We start from the raw sequence: 22,196 nt of genomic DNA, 5'->3' as shown, positions 1-22,196 counted from the left end.
GTGTGTGGTATCATTCATCCGAAACTAGCGAGAGACACATTCTTTCAATGGTTTGCCATGGTTTTCTCACTCAAAAAGGAGACCAGCCAGCGAAAGGCGAGTGAAGAACACCCAAAAAAATCACTGACAAAACTGACCAAGGGCATTCTGGAGTCCAACATTTCAATTTGAATTTCCCAAAGGCGCTTCTCAAGGGTTCATTCTCGGTCCGTTTAATTGCAAGATTTGGACCTTCGCACTGCTCAGAAGTGATCCGAATGAAATCTACTTGGGCTTTTTCCCAGTGCTCTGGGAATTGAGACCAAATCAAATACCAGCATGGTATATCATATGACATGATGACTATACGGAGAGCCATCTTTTCCACCCGAGTTCTTAGGTGGGTGGAGGAGATGGCCAACTCCACTGCCACATGAACGGATCCAACCCAAATGGTTGGTTCGCTCGTTTCCCCTTGATCATTCACACAAATTTGTTTCTCTTAATGCCAGCCATCTCAAAAGACGAAATCAGCACGATGAACTCGAGTTTCTCGATTCTCCCGAAAAAGGAGAAGAACTAGAAACGAGAAAAGTTGGATTCATTTTTTTCCATGAAGCTCAAATGCATCTTCTTTTGGGAATCCTCACTCTTTGAAATCATTCTGGTAAATGGCGTGCAATGTGCTCTCGGTTTTTAAACCTTTATTCAATTATTATTCCCCACCAGAAATGGCTTTATCAATGGTATTATTCAGCACTAGGATACAGTGGCCTATTTTTTTTTGGGTCAAAAACACCTTTTGAAAATCCGTAAAATTGAGGTTGCTGGGAGGAACGCACAAATATTCGGTTGACTTGTACTTTCATCAAATCGACAGAAAGAGTTACAAAACTTTAGCTCTTCTGCCCAGGTTAGGAGTCGAAGAATTGTGTCAGACTGGCAATGCTTTGCACAACAAACTAATTATAAAGGTACATGGCGAGTACAACACGTTCAATGTGGTGGAAAATCAGCTCATATCAATTAATTTTATGATGTCGCAATGTGTGTTTTCCGTGCGTGTTCACTTGTCAGTGTGAAATTGTATTCCACAAGAATAACGCTAACATGACGTTCCCGAAGATTTTCATCTTTGTCATCCTCTCCTCATAAGTTTATATCTGATCTTCCCACCCTCAAAACCTTAAAAACTTAACCTAATTCCGTGTTAGCCCAATTCGAGCATTTTTCTCTCCTTTTCTTGGACAGGTTTCCTAAGTTGTGAAAGAGATGGATGATGGAGTGGTAATAGCAGTAATAGTAGTGGCAGTGGTGGTCGGTTGTACACTCATCCTCGGGAAATCTTGATTGAGAGTTAGATATCTGCCAGGTGACAAAAAAAGAACAGGCCCAAATGGTGGGTTGTTGGCTCAATTTGATGTGTAAATTGACCAATTGGATAGATGCTAAAGCTGGCCAACCGAGGAGCAATCGTCCTGGCTTCCAAAGATGACTCATTGTCAGAATTGCTGGCATCAGGTGTTCAAGAGCTCACTTCACATTTCCTATTCATTACAAAGAGATCACGATTTCTGCTAGACATTCGCTAAATTCCTCGCCCCCAAAAATGTACCAATGAAGTCGAACATCCTTTTCAGGAACACTGAGAAGAATTGCTAGTTTCTATCTTATCTGACCCATTTTGAAGCGACTTTATCTCATGCACATCTTGTCATGGTTGAGACTAGTACTGTATACAGAGCCTTTTTAATTCTAACAACAAAGTGGAATTATCTCAGCACGTCCAGTTTGCCAAACCAAATTTATTCCAAGAAACCAATGGGACCACAGGGCTTGGCAATTACTTGCATTGCATCTAACCATGGCAGGATTTTATGAATCAGGATCTGATCAAAAACCAGATTCTACAATAGCAATCAGCGAATGTCGAGATAACCCAAATTCTAGGTGAAAACGAAAAACAGAATTTTCTGATATGTCCGGGTTCACATCTTTTGTAGAAGTCATTAAATGGAAAATTTGAAATTGCTTCAATGTATTCCGCAGTCAGGTATCTAATTTTGCTTGATCATTTTGGTCGACTGACCTTTCTAACCGACATCCACAATAATTTTGTCGGCATTATGATTTCTTCCAAGAAACTGAAAATACCTTTAAATGTTATGGTTATTTTTACGCCATGACATGACCAAGAGTCGCAATAAAGATTATCATTATTATTGAAATCGACTCAATTCCGCCATAGAGGAACCATTCCTATTTCGAGAAACAAATTTGGGTATAAGATGAATTGAACCATTGGCTTCTTTGTACGCTTGTCCTTTGCATCATCTACCCAAGATTATATTATTGATAGCATGTGTTAAATAAGCACGGTGGTTCCGACTACACTTAAAAAGATTGTGCTCAAATGCCAAGCATTCTAATTGCGTTTTTCCTTGTTGAAACAGCAAAAGGATCAAGTTTGAAAAAGTATGTTTCATTAAGATAAGCTCTTATAAGGATATTAATCCACTGAAAACCTATTAGAAGATAGTATTTTTAAAATCGTTATTAATAGACATTGTGAGCATCTTTAGTTATGTCTTAAATTCAAATTTCATAAAAATCCATTGAACAGGCTCTGATATATTACCCTTCAAAAGTTGTAATTTGCACCAAATTTGGCTTCAAAATGCTCTGGTTATACCTTACAGAAATTGCCAAGAAATATAATTTGCTTTTTTANAATCAGGATCTGATCAAAAACCAGATTCTACAATAGCAATCAGCGAATGTCGAGATAACCCAAATTCTAGGTGAAAACGAAAAACAGAATTTTCTGATATGTCCGGGTTCACATCTTTTGTAGAAGTCATTAAATGGAAAATTTGAAATTGCTTCAATGTATTCCGCAGTCAGGTATCTAATTTTGCTTGATCATTTTGGTCGACTGACCTTTCTAACCGACATCCACAATAATTTTGTCGGCATTATGATTTCTTCCAAGAAACTGAAAATACCTTTAAATGTTATGGTTATTTTTACGCCATGACATGACCAAGAGTCGCAATAAAGATTATCATTATTATTGAAATCGACTCAATTCCGCCATAGAGGAACCATTCCTATTTCGAGAAACAAATTTGGGTATAAGATGAATTGAACCATTGGCTTCTTTGTACGCTTGTCCTTTGCATCATCTACCCAAGATTATATTATTGATAGCATGTGTTAAATAAGCTAAGGACATAGATGCTCATGCCGGAGAACATCGATCAAATGTCTTATACCAATTAAAACCATCTTTCTCTCACAATAACCTATCTTATGCAGGTGCTACAGACGGTACTGCTAAGTGCTTGCATTAACTACAAATTTCTGCCACCACTTTTTACAATTAATGGCCAAGCTTGCTTTTTTTCAGTGTGCACTGAATTGGTGTAAACAAGATACAGAGACTCAGTAGTAAAGGATAAGACAGCCGGGTGATTTGATACGTCAAGATCCGACTTTCCTTGGGGAAAAAGGATGATGAAGTTTGACCATGAGGTGCCGAGTGTCGGGTTCGAATTCGAATAGGTTAGAAATTTGGCACAATGGACGGCAACTTTCATCAAACTGACGCCAAAAGTGACAAGGCAGTTCAATTTCAATCGGAGGCCTAATGACCACGAGCCAGGCCTGCAGAATTGCCCAATTCGTGCCTGATCACACACTCTCACACACACACAGGGACGATTAGAGCATGCATGTTGTGCGTAAATCTTTTGGTGTGTCCGTCCGATGTACGTACGTAAGCAATCAATTGCATCATCACATGATATGGATCCAAGGATGCACATGATAATCTTGTCCATCCCCAGATCAAGAAGGACTTGAAACCAGCCTCACTGACAGGAAGTCACCTCGATTAGCCACACAAGTATGTAATATGTCAAGAGAGAGGAACATCAAAGTCACTCTATCATCGTTTGGGATTACAACTCGACCGAAACAGATATACAAACTGTTTGACTCCATATGATTAGGCCATTCATCATTCAATTGCATAACTATTATGAATAGCCATGACAATAGCAGGAGCGGCTCTTCGGTATTCAAGCAATATGTGTTGGTCTATGAGTGTGTGTTTCGTTGAGAAAACCAGAGAAACTAGCTCCGTCACCGTTCAAGATCACACAACTCCATCCAACGACCAACAACCCCTCAGAATGACGTGACAATGGTGAACTTGAATCTTTTGTTGCGTCTCCCGATCCTATGACAGTAACTAATTGTCGGCTCCAACGGATTGTTTTGGCCAAAAAAAAGCCACACTCTAACATCAACCAAATGCTTCCCGTTCGGCGAGCAAGTGGAATGACTTTTTCGGCCAAACCACCAGCCAAATCCCAAAGCATTAGTCAAGCCCAAACAAAAATCATATCCAGTACATTCAGGAGAAAAAGCCTCACGGCTCTCCAGGCATGTTCTTCTACCTCAACCAACATGTTTTTCCACCTTTCCTTCGTCCAATCCAAAAGGTGAATGGTGGCAATTTATTACGGATACGATTCGGATTCATAAGTATGTGTCTATTTGAAGATAACGAGTTCAGGTCTTTGTCCAACTTTTGTTCTGGTTACTAGCCGGAAGCGGATTTTTCATATTGGGCCGATGGTGGGAGCTCAAATTAGGTTCTGATCGGATCCCAGCACGAACAATCTCTTGGTCTTGAAGGGCAAAGAGTGGGTGCGGTCGAGTTCCCAAGGGAGTGCCTTTCAGAGGTTCAGCTTTTCGGGTAAAAAGGATCCGTTTGGTGCGATGATGGGTTTGAGGCTCTGGACGATCCGCATCTGCTCCACCCAAAGAGTCTGGACCTCCTATAGTGGAACGCATCCCGACTAAATGCTGAAATAGAAAATGAATAGGGTATTGAACTTGAGGGCGTGACCTTGGAGAAAGGGATATCTGAAAGCAATTAGAGTTCTATTCACTTGCGAGAAACACTGATTATTACCCAAAATCGAGAGCTATTCATTCAGAGTGGCCTTTCAGGTTGATAAATGTATGAATGATGGTACAAAACCGATCAGACTTGGAATGATGACAGTTCCGATGTAAAGCGAAGAAGGCATTCTTTTGGGAAAGGCTTTCATCTCTTTTGGAGTGGGTTTGGATGAACTCATTCAGTTGAAGTTAAGCCAAGCTTTTTATGGGAAAAGATTGGTTATATTGTTATTTATGGTGAAAGTGGGGAAAATTAGGAAAGCCTGGTTTAGTTTAGTTGTATCTCATTAGTGTAGCTTTAATGTGAGTATCATTTCTCTTCATGACTCTACAAATGTCAGTCCTAGTTCACGTTTATCTCAAGAAACTTACTCCAATGGCCAATCTCTCTTGACGTGATATGTGCAAAACTTGTGTGTTTCATGTAAGTGAGACGACTATGCTTCAAGATTTGCTGATACATTTGTACTTTGAAGGAATGTCCCATTTTTTGCTCCTATTCACGTTATCCATAGTTCTGAGGATATAAAACCTTATGTCAAGTTATGAGTCGCATATCGCAGTACAAAACGACGAATTGGTTTAAGCTCAATGCGTCTTCAAACCAGGTAGAAAATCTTTCGATTAAATTAACGAAGCTTGGTTGATCTTCGATGGAACATAAAACAGAACACACTTAAATGTTGAGCTAAAACAAATCTGCGCTAATTCAAAATGATAGTAGTGTACCCGTATTTGACCAATCTTTGGGACAAGCATAGTCTCAGGACTTTAATAATGGGTCCTGTAAGCATCAGGGCCCAGTTTTTAATGCCAATGAGTGAATCTTGGATCGAGAAAAGATCGTACTGTGCTACATAACCTGGATCTTTTGTCGATCAAAGATTCACTCTTTTATGCTTTAAAAATTGGGCTCGGGTGCCTGATGATGACAGCATATTCATTTTTGGGAGGTCACTGACAAAATAATCCTACCTAAAAGAAAAACAAATCACCAAAATACGCAAAAAAAAAACCTTTCCTGGGTTTACAAAGGTCAATAATGAAAAAAGACAAAACAACAACTAAGGTAAGTTCAAAATAAGTGTTTTTATGTATGGTTATTAGTAACATGTGGCAGTTTATTCAAAAGCAAAGCTTAATGAACATTTGCTTCCTAGGATTTATGACCTAGAACTGTAATTGTATCCATCAACAAAGAACTATCAAGCCTCAAAAGTTCAAGTGACCTCTCGACGGCTCTCATTCATTTCCAATACACAGCTGAGGTAATCCTAACATTTCGAGAGTAAATCTTAATGGTTGGCAGCATTTCCAAATTTTGAATAGAAACCCCAAATGCAACACTTTATGCACATTACATTGAAAGGGTTGGAGCGAGTTGTCCTAGTGCTTTTTGGGTCAAGTTTTTGGGCTAGCTTTTGGGCGGATTCGACAAAATTTTCTTCAATCTATCCAAAATGGTACTTCTACAGGCTAAACTAAACTAAAGAAAGCGTCTGGGCCAAGCAAAAACCAGTTATTTGAAGCGTGCAAGAACAGATAGTTTATGCGGTTATGATGAGGCTCAAATTGAAACTTAACAGAAATGGAAGGAGCAGGCGTCAGTTCAGGCTGACAACCAGAGATGTCGAGATTACCTCTACTGCGTATTGTGGTGTGCTTCCAACCGGAAAGTCATCTATTCCAGTTCAAAACGCATCTATACTTGAGTACAATCGAGTTTATGCTCATGGCCCATGAGTTCACCACTGCTTACTCAATATGATTCAACCTACAGGGTGTAAAGAATTTAGGGGCCTTCCCTAGTGCCTTCTGAAAATCCTATCCCCACCCTCAAAGAATTGCTGGAGCATATTGAGTCTCCCATTTTCAATTGAAGGCACTCTTACAAAACCTATCACCATACTATTAAAGATCCAATTTTAGTCTAAAGGAGATTGGTGATCCTCTAATGTTTGGCCATCCGAAGACTGACTCTTGTTATCCCAGATTTCCGCCCTCGGTCCGGTCTGGTCAAACGGGTTTGGCAGTTCTTGTATGAAGTTTTCCATTTACCAATGGTTCTAGCATGGATACCAAAAGGCTCATGCCCTTCTTTCAGCCTTTAGCCGGCCTTCAGAGGGCCTTTCGCTTTGATTCTGACCTCAAGATTGCGCTCAGTTGAACTTTTGAGCAATGTTCTTCGTGGCAAACAATGGGAGGGTTCATTTGTAATATGGCATTATGTTTTCAAAAGTTCCTCTTAATGAAAGCCTAGGTTTCAAAGTCAGAAAGATCTTAGGAAGCCCGTAATTTGTTTACACCCTATTCAGGCGTTCGGGCACACTCTGGTACTAGAAAAAATGTGCCTGCCACTTCCAGTGATGCAAATTTGGCGTTGCAAATTAGCTCTAGCCACTGAGCTCTTGCTTTAGCGAAGCTGATCTTTCCTTATCACAGTGGTTAAAAAGTCGTCTTTGAGACCTTGTTGAATTATTTTTTTGAAATATTAATTAATTGTTTGACTTGGTGTAAGTATGATTGGATTGACGAATGGGTAGCTATGAATTGGCCGTCCTAGAGGTAAGAAATGCGGGATCGAAAAACGACAGTGTAGAAAAAGGAAAATAAAGAAGCAAAAACACTTTGGAACCCAAAGGAACAGGACCGCTTTCGCCCATACAACTCATTAGTAACTCAATTTATCATATTTCAATGGTAACTAATGGCTTAGTTAAGTGTTTTGCTAATTTCCGTTAAATTGGATTTTGCTTTTTTAAATCATTATTCATTATGTGATTTTGGGCATGAAATCTTCTAATCTTGGCTAAAATGTAACATATCGAACCCATCCAAGTTCTACCTTATAAATTGGCAGGCAAGAAACATAAAAAAATGTGTTTTGGAATTTCCGTCCAAAATTGATATGGAATTTTACCCAACGTGGCCAAGGAAAGAAAATGTCTTTTGTTGCTTGGCATTTGGAAAGGCTCATAAGCAGAACAATGGAGTTGGCTTATTGGAAGCCATTGGATCAGCTTTCTATATCATCTGACCTTCTTAGTGATTGAACGAGCTTTAAGATACACTAACAATGTTCCTATCTCAGACATTGGGCGAGCCACACCCCTAAAACTTACACAAATAATGTCTGAAGACCCAGAAAAAACACTGACCAAAACATTTTCAAGTTCATTAAAAAAAGGATATTCGTCATTACACGAGTTTCACCTACCTTTACTTGTTGGAGAACGGCACTGCTAAAGCACAAATAGATCCAAGGGTTGGTCGTGGAATTTAGGGAGGCCAAAAGAGCAAAGATGACCATAAGGGGATGGACTTTATCACCTGAAACGTATAACCAATCTCTTGGGTCATGACATGAATTTCTTTCTAACTTTATGAATACGGCTTTGTTCTTCCAAAAAAGTCAGCAGTTGGGTTGTGACATTCCATAGGCAGATATTCGAGTGAGTCTTTTTGCAGTTAGAACTGAAGGCTTTGAGTGAAGTTCTGCCAGTCCTTTGAGTCGAAAAAGGTATGAGAAATGGCTCGCGAGTATGTTGTATAAAAGGATATGAAATGATTAGTCAAGATCGATGAAAATGACTTGAGCCTAGGATAATCTTTGAAAAATTCCGCAATGACTCGAGTCTTGCGAGTCATCTCAATGACTCCTTTTAGCCCTAATAATAAGACTATCAAGTAGAAACGGAAGGAGGAAAATGGTGTTCCTGTTGTTTTATGGATCAATGATCCTGGCAGTTGCCTTTGAGAGAAGACATCCCTGGACTTGCCTTTGAGTCTAGAACTTTGCACTTGTTTGGTCAGGGGAAACTTGGCCCAGAAAAGACGACTGGGAAAGTTTTTCCACATGTACCGTGCGAAAGAACAAGCCCGTTTGGGACATCTTTTTTTGGGACATTTTCAATTTTTCAATTTACAACCAAACTTGCAAGTTGTACCAAGGTCAAAACTCGACTTTCTCAAAATAATAACATTTTCTCTACATGCATACACCACTGACTCTTTTTCGAGACTGGCACCAAAATACATGAGTTAACGATGCTACCCTTTCATAATGACAAGATTGTCCCATAGTAAAAGCCCAACTACTTTTCTCGGATCATCGTTGTTCCAACTGAATGTACTCCTACATTATGTTTAAAACAATATCCTTACCTCCAACCTGAATGTCGAAAGACATGAGCAACATGGTCACGCACCAAGGGAGCCAACAAACGGCGAAACACACCGACACGATGGCTGTCATACTAAGGCTTTTGCGCTTGGCCTTGGACAGCAGCACGATCTGTTCCGTTTGCACCCGGACGAAGCCTGCCGAGGGGGCATGGGAGTTATGAGCCAAATTAGGCCGATAGATGGTGCAAGAGGTGTTGATGGACCTGGTGGTCGACTTGCATGAGCTCCGATGGCTAGATGAGGATCCGTTCCGCCCGTTGATCACTTTCATCTCATAAACGGCCGTTTCCATGGTGGCCCCATCGTCGTCGTCCTCGTTCTTACTCCCGTCGCCCACCGAGCTCAGAACGACTCGATTCGAGGCCAGACTCATTTGGGGACTGCCCTTGGAGCCTTGGGTGGCACGACTGTAGCTCCAGATGCGATAGGTGACGATGCAATAGGAGCTCGTGATCACAATAAAGGGCAAGAAGAATACCGTGAAAAGGAAGGTTACCACGTAGCCCTGTATAAGAGAGAACATCTTGTGTACTGTACTTGTAATCTTGTCTAGATCTGGGGTCATCAAAGAATGTACCCATTTTGTATCCTGCAACACATATCATGAATGACATTGATACGTGGCCTTCGAATTTTTGAATACTCTCATAACTGTGGATCTGTACTCAATGTTTGACACTTCGTCATTGACAGATGGCCTTCGGATTCCTGACTTATTTTACAACCGTGGATATGTACTTAAGGTTTGATGTTTCTCAATAGGTTGGAATTTCTGTGGCAAGTTTTTCATTCGTATCATTCGTCGAAGGTGTGAACCCAAACAGGATTTCATTCGTATCAGTTTGAGGTCCTACTCCGGACATGAATTTACGAAACCCATCTTTCCTCCATTCTGTACGTGAACAAGTTATGGATCCATTTCCGATGGTGTATTCCACCCATTAGGGAACTATCCAAAATGTTCCCTTCCATTATACATTCATGATTTTTCATCGAAAAAGACGTGGAAAAGCCTATGTACCTTCTCGAGCCATTTTTCCCCTCCAAAATCAGCCCAGCAATCGTATATTCCCTTATCGTCGATATCTTTGATAGAGAAAATGAAGGGCTGTGGCAAGGCGCAGAGAATGGCCACCAGCCAAACCCCCTGGATCAATGGCCTCAAAGGCTTGGGTTCCACGGATCCATGTCGTTTGGTGACCCCGACCCGATCCACGGCCATTAGAGTGAGAATGAATGACGAAAGGTAAATGGGCATCACTTGACCAAACTTTACCAATCGGCACAATATATCGGGTCCATGGAACCTAAAATGAAGGATCCTCTTTGAAACACTAAGGGTTACCAAACAAAAAAGGCGAGGACAACACGGTGTTTGCTTCTTTGGAGAATTCTCCAAGGCTGAACTAACCACCTTTCCTTTAATTTTCATTGGACTACAGTACTCATCTTGTTAACCGTGCTAAAAAAGTAGAAGAATGTGCCAATTTGTGCTCCTAAAAAATATGCATTCTTCTACCGCTTTCTTTAATATCGAATTTCAATTGTGCATGCCCGGAAAGCTCGTGCGAACGAGGAACAAAATGTTCGGATAGTGCGGAAGCTAGAATTAACAATGTGCAAGAACACACGCAATTCTAATTGAACGTGGAAAACATGCTTGAAGTCTTACTTTTAGGTTTTAGCACTCACCTGTGCGTGATGTCCCATATAAGTTGTGGTAGGACATTCAATACGGCCACCAACAGGTCAGCTATGGACAGATGATACATCAAGCGATACATTCGAGAAGAAGGCTTCCGTCGGAGTTGTCGGATCAAGGCCACCAAGACTAGGCCATTGCCCACTAAGGCCAGTACAAAGATAACCGCCTGAACAACGACCTCGGCCGTGGCTAAATCCTGATCTCGCGAGAAATCAGGACCACCATCGGTGGTAAAGTTAAGATCTAAGGAGCCCTTCGTGCCATTACTGTCAGGAATCTGCAAAAGGATATATCTTATGACATTTTCGGATGGCAAAACCAATATTCCAATAATGTATGCGTGTGATTCAGATCAAGAGTCCAGCATGATGGCTAATTCAATGGCATTAGACCCCATTGACATTGAGAACAAATAGAGGTTCACAGGACTGCACTTCCCACAATCTACAGTATTGATATCCTCGTACAAGAATGTGTTTGTCAAAGTACTCGTACGGAAGCATGGTTTCTTTTGGGAAGGACATTCATATTGGGATATGCATCCGATATGGTCGATATTTCGTTCGCTTGCGTATCTCTTGATATCTCTGAATAGTTTCTTGGATGAAAAAGTAGCCAAGAGAGGCGGTTTTGAGTGGCTTCTATTTGAAAATCAAAGGGAATTTCTAAGCCACCATTATATTGACGGCACATTGAAGTGAGCGCGCATTTTCATGCATAAACAAGATTGATTCTAAAATTGGAACCAGTCACTTTGAGTTTGTCAAGGAATCCCAATAAGTCTCAAACTTGGACTAAATCATTTTTACTTACAACCAGATTTGCTAAGCTTCATTGGAAGCACCAGCATCACAAGAACCAAGAAATCGAAAGCGGATGTTTTTATGATCTTAATGCAATTTCTTTGATAAAGCACAGGATTAATCTACAAAGTAAAACTATGTACTGCAGAAACGTTTTGGTGCTCAATCTAGTTTTCCTGGATAGAAAATGTTAATTCTGCCAATCTCAGCAAACAGGATGTTACTCAATTTGACGAACCACTAAGTAATCTGAGAATATGAAATTAAATTTACGGCGTATAGAAATGCTTTTTAATAGAGCTTGGCATATTTCGCTAGTTTTTAAAGAATGAGATACTATACCATCTTTGGTATTTTGTATATATAGAGTGGAAATCATGTTTCCCCCTGCACTTGAAAAGTTGCCTGATCATATTGGATCTAAAGTTATCAGTGCAAGGAATTTTTGGAAAGCCTACGCTTTATCATGAATTATCCCTTTTTCGTCAAATGAAAATTGGTACCCTCCGATACTTAGTTTTTAAAGGATTCGCTGTTCTTACACTTAGCTCTCCACTTTTGATCGGTTCGAGGATGGAAATCCAAAAGTTTCACCGACTTTCATTGGCCCCTGGTTGGCCTTGAGTCTCCTCATAGCCTTCGCTCTGACTTCAAATTATAGCTCAATATCACAAAAAAATGTTCACAAGGCACCCAAGTCTTCTTGATCCTTTTCCAACTCTAACATTAGCACCGCTTGACAAAAAGCGCAAGTGGCTATTGGTTTTTTAATTGAAGTGTTATCACTATGAAAGGATTAAACAACGTCCGTGCTTAATCTCACGCCATACTCTCTCACTTATAATCAAAATGACTGCCTTGTTTCTTGTTTTCTTGAAACCTTTTCACTTTTCTGCGTTGCAGCAAATTGGCATCAAATCAAGCATTTCATTTACCTCCAAATTATGAGATTATATTGGTCGCTCTACGTAAATGAGGGGCAAATCGTACCGTGGTAGATACGGACTTGATTGGTTTCCCAGGAAAAGAAGACAACGGATGAAGGCTCTCCTTGCAAAAACGTTTTCAGATCAACCTTGAAGTGATTTCATTTTCACATCAAGCAATTCTAATACAACTTGCATTGAATTCATGAACCATTTCTTTTTAGATATAAAGTAGTTCTGGGTTCACCTGCGTACCGGGCGTTCGGAAATATCTTTACGCTTAGTTCTTGCTTAATCAGTTAAGGTTGCGCTCTCTAACATAAACCCGACCAAATAGAAGCAGGATGAAAACAAAGAACAGATAATTATTGTCAGAGAAAATAACATTTTGATGCTGCAAAGTCGCCGACAGAGATCTCTGAGCTTTAGCGATGTTGATGTGGCCGTTAGTACACCACGATCAGCACCACGAAGCGCCTTGCCTCCGCCATGTCCCTGTCCTTTGTAGCTTCTGATTGCAGGGCCTGGAGGCCATCATCGATGCAAGTAGAGGCTACATTGATGATTAGTACAGCCCATGCAACATATAAGTAACCTTGAAAATTTGGGAGGCTTGCTACTATTTGTTACTGAAATGGATGTTACTGAAGTTTAAGATTAAGCGTGTAATGATTTTTTTCCAAACGCCTGGCACTTACGTATGTAAATTCGTGCTTGGACTAAAATCGAACATGGATGTAATAAACAATGCAATACTTTAAATGCTTTCTCTCTGATAGTAATAGCTCACCAGTGGAAAAGAGAGTTTTAGTGCTCGTTTAAGCCATGGATTCCCCTTCTCTCACCAAGGCTGAATCGTTCCAGTCAAACGCCAAAATACACCCTTATCCCATTACATTTTGGACTTTTCGACTCATTCTTCCACGATTACTTACCTTTCCAAATCAGGTCTTCTGTTTGTCGTGATGCCTCGAGAAAAGTCGGACTACTCTAAAGGCCTCTAGACTACTCCAATGGGAAAATACATTCCCTCTTTCTTTTGATGCGCTGCTAAATAATCTGAGATCGTGCTGTGTTCGATGGTGTTCAAACTATATAAATATAGCCATTCGGGAACAAACTGAATTATCCAAAAAAACGATCTCGAGTTAAGTTGAGATAGGTTGAAATGATGTTTCTCAAAATACCCGGATGTGAAGGCTGGCAAAGGAAAATGGAAAATAATCAGAAAGGTAATCGTTGGAAGAATCATTCATTGTTAACGCCAAAAATAATTAAAAGAGTTGAATTGAAACATAATAACATCAGACATAATTTCCATCATTTACACTGATGATTTTTATTATATCATTTACTGTTAATGTGTATTGACAACTCAAACATTCAACAAAGTGAAAAGATGGTCAAGCACATAGCCTAAAGGTGTGATGTGTGAAAGTTACAACAAAATTTTAAAGGCATTTGATTAAGGGTCGGAAAGCATGAAATGACTATCATCAATGTGGTTCGATTTCAGGTTGCTATGATTTTGAGACAGAATATTCGATCACTGATTTATCGTTTGGTTTTAGAAAAAAACTCATTTTTTATGCCGAGGGGGAAATGACAATATAGACGTATGTATGCACCTCTCTAGTTTCGATTCATTTTTGAAGTCTCCTTTAGTAATGATCTTGGTCAAACGAAATTATTGCCATGAAGACGCATTAGAACTCTGTGGGAGAACCTACGACTTCATTATGGAAATACCTATATGATTTAGAGAAGAGGATGAAATTTGCATTGAATCACAAAGAATGCTATGTCTCTTCTATCTCGGGCTCCTTCATTGTTTACTACGCTTCCTTCTAATATTTGTAAGGAATACGGTAGCATCTCTCCAGTCAGACTTGGACAAATTTTTAGATATCATTCCAGATCATCCCTACATCCCTGCTGCTGAAATTCGTTGGTAGATCAAATGTCATGTAAAGATTGAAAGGTAATAAATAGACGAATTATACCCTTTCCTTTTAATAGTATTGGGGAATACATTCCATGTAAAGGTTAGAAAGGCTCGTGAAAACCAAAAACAATATGAATGCATTCATTGATGTATTTGGCCAAAACAGGAATGTTAGATTCAACTTCGGTTTCATTCGTTTTCGTTTGTTGCAGGACAGAAAGATGAGAAGAAATATGATTTGCAAATGATTTGTTGCACCAATTTCCTCCTCAAAAGACGAAAGGCCATTTATATGACCAACATCTTCGATTGTGGCTAATCTTAAGTTTAAAGTTCGAAAAAAGGTTATTCCCCCAAGGAGGCAAAATAGGTTAAAACGTAATCTAATCTCAATTACATCGCCTAAAAATGCTACAGAAGGGAATTTCAAGTAACTCTTGCTTGTCAAATGAAGCTTCAGAACAAACTTTGGGCTTTAGGACGCCATTGACATTGTCGTGGCAAAAGACACCATTTTCAGGTTCCAAATAACAACGCCCAAGCAAACCAACATTTCCACAGTAATTGTTCTTCCACATGCTTTTGCCTCGACTCATAGTCTTACTCAAACATATTCTCTACTTTTACGAGCACTTAAATAGTAAAAGTCAATTGCAAAGAGGCTTCCTTTATTTCACAAAGCCAGCCCTTACGTTTTCACGAGGACTGAGTAGAACCGCTATTTTTCAGCATGAGGCGCTTTAAAAACAAAAAAAAATGCCTAACAAGCAGATTCGGTTTGTATTTAGTCGAACCAATTAGATTCCATGTCGACTGTAATCCTCATCTTTATTTGGGATAAGGTTAAGCGATGTAAGAGATAGGAGCAAATTATATAAATGAGGAAATGACAAATGAACTGTAGTATGTTAGTGGCTTCGTTTTTGTTTAGCGCCGGTAAATCTTGTATCTGATGGTTTACATAAGTAATTTGGTATTATTTACTTGATCAAATGATGGCAGCCAAAATGGCTAAGAAAAAAAAGATAAACATTATCACACATTTAATTGTCATTTTGCTCTAAAACTATGCATGGGCTGTTTGGAAAAGAGCTCTGACCTAATGCAGAGTTGGCTTACAATTCTCTTGGGCGCATCAAAAGAAACAGTTCAAGAAACCATTTCTACGTAAAGGTCTGACATATGCCTACAAGAAACATGTGGGGCTCAAGTGCATGCAAAGGTGACCAGTCAACATTCTTGGTCGATTTGATTTGTGATTCGCCATATTTTCTTAGACTGCCTGTGTCTTGAAATGGAAAAACTCAAGTCATAAACGTCTTGGATTGCAAAATGATAGTTTATGCCAAAGCTCATGGTGACAACAAGATTGAATATCAAGAATACTCATTTTGAATTTGCTATGCCAGTTAACTGGCCTAGTCCACGAAATTCCAGAAATATGGACGGAAAAGGCCCTCCTGTCAAATTGGCATGGGGTTAGTCAGATCAATTTTGAGCCACTTTCGAAATAAAATCATAACGTAAGAAACGTACATCTCTGTAATTGAAACCACGTTATCTTTAAACTACCTCGTTGCAAAGTGACTTCTTTCAAAGTTATGTTGTCAAAAGCCTTTGTAGCTTGTCAAGGGAAGGCCGAAATTTCGAATTATATATAGTAAGTAAAATAAAACTTTGGCCACATCACCTGGGTACCCGAAGTATGGTTTAGGCTCAAATTTAGCCAAAGTTACCTTCCTAACAAGATCTTGAGAAAGAAAGAAGTTGTTTTTTTTTTTGAAAAAGTGAATGATTCATGAGATACGAAATTTTTACTTGTGTTCACATTCCCCATCTCTAGAGGTTTGCACCTAATTATATTCCATTTCAATTAAGAGTGTTGCAAGACTTACTTCGTTGTTCCATTTGCTTTGAAACACCCTGTATGCAATTCATGATTTCTCTTGAATACTTTTTTAGCGTTTACCAAGGGCCTTGATTTGGAGGAGCTTCTCTCTTAATCATTTATCGACAAAATATATCTATGTTCCATTTACTGGGCTTTATGAATATGGAAATAAACAGCTTTACAATAAGGCATGGACAACGGTACGTTGGACATATTCGTACGAATAGTGAGACGGAAAATTTAGACGCCATTGAACTGAACCTTTCAACCAAAAATTGAAAAAAAAATCTTAGTCACCCTATCCAAGCCACGTAGATTTACGCGCTATAGACATTCAAAATTATAGGGAGGAACATGGCAATTTTTACGCTGCATGCAGCTAGACGAATTCTTGCCAACTCAGTTTTTTTCTACGATTCAACTTTTTAGTTGTCCAAGTTTAGCTTGAGCTAAACGGGTGATACAACATGGACGAATAAAGAAATTTGACTTGCGGGAAGAAAAATTACGAGTGAGATGAGTTCGTGTAAAGTTCCAAAATATTTTTGATGTCAGTGGTTGCCAGAAACATCCAAGCACTCCTCGAAAGTGAATCATAGGTGTTTTAACAACTGCAGAGCGAAAAAGAGCTATTTCACGATCTTTCAACTCCAATATCAATCATGTTTAATTATAAAAAAATCAATACGTGAAAACTGGAGTATAATGGCTGGAGATGATGAGCAGTAACCTCTTAAAAAAGATGAAGGGTGAAAACCGATCCAAGGTAAGGCCTGAATCATCGTTTTAGCCCCGTTTCTTAATGAGATCAAAGCCTACCGGGGTAACCGATGTCAATTGGAAAGACCTCCAGTTAAATTGCGACCTCCATGAATGAGGCTATCGTTCAAAAGTGTCAGTTTTTGGTGAACGGTTAGATAATACCCGAATTGTCCCAAATGCAAATGTGACGATAGAATCTATATCAAATGGTCTGAGGTGCAATCTAACCCTTCTTTGTTTTCAGTTTTAGCCCTACTTATGACAGCTTCCTAAACAAGGGTGATACCGTTGCTTTTCTGGTTATTCTCCACGATAAATCATCAAAGCTAGTATTCCTGCGGGCTGGGACCTCGATTTTGGAATAACTTGAGATAGGTTTAGCCTTTTTCGATATTTTACCTTGAGACGTATGCATAAAAGTGGCTCCTACGAGGGACCGGGGGATGTGAAGTGATTCAAACCAACACGAAAAACAGGTAGCTGACGTGACTCAATGAATCAAAAGTCTAGACAAGGGGCCCAACCAACCTGCATCGTGCTTGGATGAGATTTATTAACTATTTATATATATTTCAAATTACCAGCTGGCTCGAGTGGACGACGATATTTAGGTATAAGGTCGTTACAACAAAACGGCGTAAAAACACATTTGTTTGCACTTTGTAACACACTCTTTCGATTTCTTAAGTTTTTGAAAGAGTTGGGCCATGTAAGAATTGATCTTTTCAATGGCGAGCTCATGTTCGTTTTGCAATTGAACCCAGAGCAAGCTTTCAAGTGTTTATGTCTTTTCCATATCAATGTATGTAGCTACCTGGATTGGGCACGTTCCATTTCAAAATTATGAACTAACCCAAGGACAACGTCACTACATTGCTGGACCGAGACAGATGGGGGAAAATAGGTTACTTTTACTGCGATCATTTGAATGCCATTTCATATTCATGATTTAGACTCATCTTGACAAAACTGTTGGTCAATTTTTAGTTGATTCGAAATTCTTTGTCAAAAGTTATGAGCAGTTAAGGTAAACGAAATCATAACTTTGGACACAGACATTCGATCGTGCAAAAAATATCACATTCTAGTCTGCTATTTCATCATTCTGACCATTTGATTCTTGTATTCCTTTATCGATGTCGATGTTTAATATTCAAACTTTCAAACATTTTACTAATTCGTATGTTACTTGTTATCATCAATAATCGTGCCTGGTTGAAATGAGCTCAACTTATCACTGGCCAGTAGTGATAACGTCCTTGGACGAGAAGGTTTGCTGACATAAGTTAGACACATCTTATACGCGACAGTTTCTTTTATTGCATGGATTAATCATCTGAATCTTCGTTATCCCGAAGTAATCTCGTTAAGCGATTGCTATAAAAACTGGACGCCAAAGTTAGTCGAACATGAAGCCATGCATACACTTGTCATAACATCCGGCACCGGAGTTTACACCCACGACACTTGCAGATCAAAAACATGGGCCGGAAGCTATGACAAGTGCGTTGGCTTCATGTTCCACTAATATTGGTGTCCAGTTTTCATATTATGTTATGTTTGTTCACAATCCATAGTAGTTGTAATCATGTGAGCCTTAGACCGGTAATCAGCATCACAGAACACATTTTTTAAGGAGAAATACAATTTCTGAAACAAGTATGAGACTGATACGGCGCTAGGTCAATACTGGTACGATCCCAGACCATTAGTGCTTGATCATCAATCTTATTCAATCCCTTTTCCCGTTTAAATGGATGATGCCGTAAGATCCAGTAAGAACTTACTCCATACACAGTAGGCCTTTTCTAAGCTAAAGGGTTGACGATGGACGAATCGGTTCGCTTTCTATTACGTATGACACTATCCTAATAAATAGAGCGCCCTTCCATCACTAGATAAATTCCAATCTTCACAACATATAATGCTACCAATGCTGGAACAATCCCTAAAGGTGAACATACGAGAGAGTCAGCAACAACGTTTTTTATGCATCTTGATAAACTGTAATGAAACTCAATCATTTTTTTTCAGAAGAACCAGAAAACTTTGCACCTTACATGAACACTGTCATGTCCGATTGTAATCCTATACCAGACGTAAGAGGGGTGAATGCGTTTATTTTTGTCTTGAAGATCTTTTACAGTACCGTGCAGTAAGTTGATTTTAAAATAGCTTATATTATCATTCTTTATTGCGACAGATTTGCCATTGGACTATCGGTAGATTCACAGATTTACACGATGACGATTACCACGATGTCTTCTCAATTGAACACAAACATATTCTCTCGCCCCTTCTCTTAATCAGTGCCAATAAGAAGTATGGAAACTGATAATTACAGGGTCTACCAGAACTTTACGACCATCAAAACAAATGAAACAAGTAGAACCTGAGACTCAAGGAGTTACATACGTATTAACAAAGCACAATTTGTCGGAGAGTCGGGCTTATTATTCATTATTCAGAATAGAGGAGGTTAATGCCAGTGGTTATTTTGCAAATAATTCTTCGCTATACTTAGGTTTCAGATTGAAATGACGCAAGATGTTCACTTGTTGGTGTTAAATGAAGGAATATTATTTGTGCTTTTAGTGGTCAGGAACTTCTGAGGGACCCTTGTATAGACTTCAAGAGATATGGCCCTACAAAGACTTATAAGAAACTATTTTTTTATCGAAAACTAGCGTTTGCTATGATCAAAAGGCCTGGTCAAATGAATTAACCTGGCTAAATTTGGTCCAAAATGTGGCTTGGCCTCTAGGTCAGATAAAACCCTTTTGTCAATATTACTTTGGAATAAACTATCTTACGATAGAATGCTATGGAAATGGTTTGCTTAAATCGAAACAATTTAACTTTCTTATTTTATGAAAAGGGACTTCGATTTGATCTGACCGCAAGCAGGCCGATTTGGCAGGAAATCCGTTCACACCCACATTTTCATTGTGCGTGATCCTGAATACGAGTAGTACCACACTCAAGTTGTTCTTGAAGTACCGCTCTGCTAAAACAACAACCATAATTGACGCGCAATAAAAGATAAGCAATCACAAAACACACTTTCTACTGAGCCCAAATAATAAATTGACCACTGCACTATGGGATTTATATGAAAAAAAAGAAGTTGTGTCTCTGCAGGTCAAGTGTTTTTGTATCAAACCAAGACAATTACACAGCATGCAGGGTAATCGAGAATCTCCAGATCGACAAAACTAGCAATCGCATACATTAATGTATTGTATGTGCTTTATCAAAGATGGACAAACTGTAGAAGTGCTCTGAACCAATTACATCGAGTCATCCATGAAAAACAAATGAGTGGTTTCTATGGAGTAGGGTTGCATTTTCAGTTACGGTAACTCACTACTCAAGTAATTAATTGCAAGCACTTTGAGCAACCGTTGAACCCTCTTCTTAGAACTGTTGTTAGATATCATTGCGAGTACCTGGCATTTGTCATTTGATGATGATGCTTTATTTAAGGTCTCGGGAGAACATTGAAATAGATAAAATATCAAGGGGGAAAAAGAGGATAAAATGTATAATAAAATGTATGAGATCCTTAGGCTGCCCCATAAACCCTTTGAAGAATCGAAAAAAAGATATCTTGCAAGCGTTGTGAACGAGAGATAAAAAGATATTCAAACCTAACCATACTTCCTCCAACTATTTATGGGGAAAGTAAGATATCGCAATGTTAGCTTAATTTTTTACATTAGTACCGATAAATCAATTTGACCACCTCAATTCCGTCGAAGTTTATTTCCTTTCCCGGAGGCCGCACACTTTTTCAAATACTTTTGCTTCGATTGATGGTCCAGCTTACCGAGTTGTAAGGATTCTCCTGAGGTTCTTTGTCCATTTTAGCCTCGATATCAGACGAGAGCAATGTTGTTGCCATGTTGATGAGGAGTGGATAAAACTAACTCACTTTACGGCCGAACTCCTAATTGAAGTACATCACGCTGATCAATGTGCTGCGACCAACAGCGACAAGGTCCTTTTCTCATTCAAAACTGCATTGGAATGAACGGCCTCTAACCTCAAACCTCAAACCAGAACAGAACATAAAGAGGAGGACGAGAGGACGAGAGGAGAGAGACGAAAACAACGGTGCATGTCTCTCGTTCTCTCGCTCACTCGCTTCGTTTTACGTCTCACGCTGGTTCTCACTAGAGCTCTAGGCAAGAGAATGATACACCAAAGCTATTTTGGTTTCACTCACTAATACGATGGGGTTTGGGTTGCGACATATTTCGTTACATGATTAGAGAAATTGCATGGCGAATTCAAGTAGTGAGTGTGTTGAACGACTTGCTTGGCTACTCTTGTCGTCGTTTTGGAACATTACAATATCTCTAGAAGTATATACGAACAACTCTTTTTGGGGTGGGTGGGAGGGAATAATGCTTCTCTCCTTAGAGCTCTATTTACCACAGAGAGGAGAGAAAAGAGTTAGCCTGCATTGCCCGTGCAACAGACTTTCATCACTTACCAAGAAACGAACCATCCAAATGAGGATGGATTTGTAATGAAAGCTAGCATGGACCCCATGTTTCGATAGAATTCTAGAGTAAATGTGATAGATTATCACAAACTCTAATAAAAGGCATATAATCCAAGTCTGAAAGCATGCACTTGGTTTGTATTTTGGTTGGGATGTTGTAGAAAGTTGCTTGAATCGAAGAATGCTAAATTGGAAGGTTTGGGAGACTTCACATCGTTCTAAATGGGATAAACACCCTGACCTGAACTATATCAATTTTCTTCATGTTGGATAATTATTAGTCAACATGATTCTCACTGATGGCAAAAGTCATATCAGAAGACTTTGGAAATTGGTTTGTTTATTTCACATTCATCTTCTCAAACAAATCTGGTCAAGAATGGAATAAATGAAGCGATAAGCACAGAAGCACACTTGACAAGCAACCGTTTTAGACATGAAAACCATTCCCATCAATGGATTCATATGAGATTGAAAATTTACAACAATGCCGCCTTTGCCTGGCTGAGATTTTGC

At 39.3% G+C, this 22,196-nt stretch overlaps 1 protein-coding gene across 1 annotated transcript; it reads right to left on the bottom strand.

The window, feature by feature from the left end:
- Window positions 1-4,468: 4,468 nt before the first annotated feature.
- LOC131885695 (oxytocin receptor-like) lies at window positions 4,469-21,347 on the bottom strand. Its single transcript, XM_059233820.1, has 6 exons — window positions 21,000-21,347; window positions 10,831-11,120; window positions 10,160-10,445; window positions 9,118-9,643; window positions 8,171-8,283; window positions 4,469-4,854 (listed from the first exon to the last, which is right to left on the bottom strand). The coding sequence occupies exons 1-6, from the start codon at window positions 21,072-21,074 to the stop codon at window positions 4,558-4,560; spliced, it is 1,587 nt and encodes a 528-aa protein (XP_059089803.1). The 5' UTR covers window positions 21,075-21,347; the 3' UTR covers window positions 4,469-4,557.
- Window positions 21,348-22,196: the final 849 nt, after the last annotated feature.

Source organism: Tigriopus californicus, chromosome 8 (genome assembly GCF_007210705.1).
Source record: "Tigriopus californicus strain San Diego chromosome 8, Tcal_SD_v2.1, whole genome shotgun sequence".
In the NCBI taxonomy this organism is placed as follows: Eukaryota; Metazoa; Arthropoda; class Copepoda; order Harpacticoida; family Harpacticidae; genus Tigriopus; species Tigriopus californicus.
Note: the sequence above shows the minus strand (reverse complement) of the source record. Positions and strands in the feature narration are given on the sequence as shown.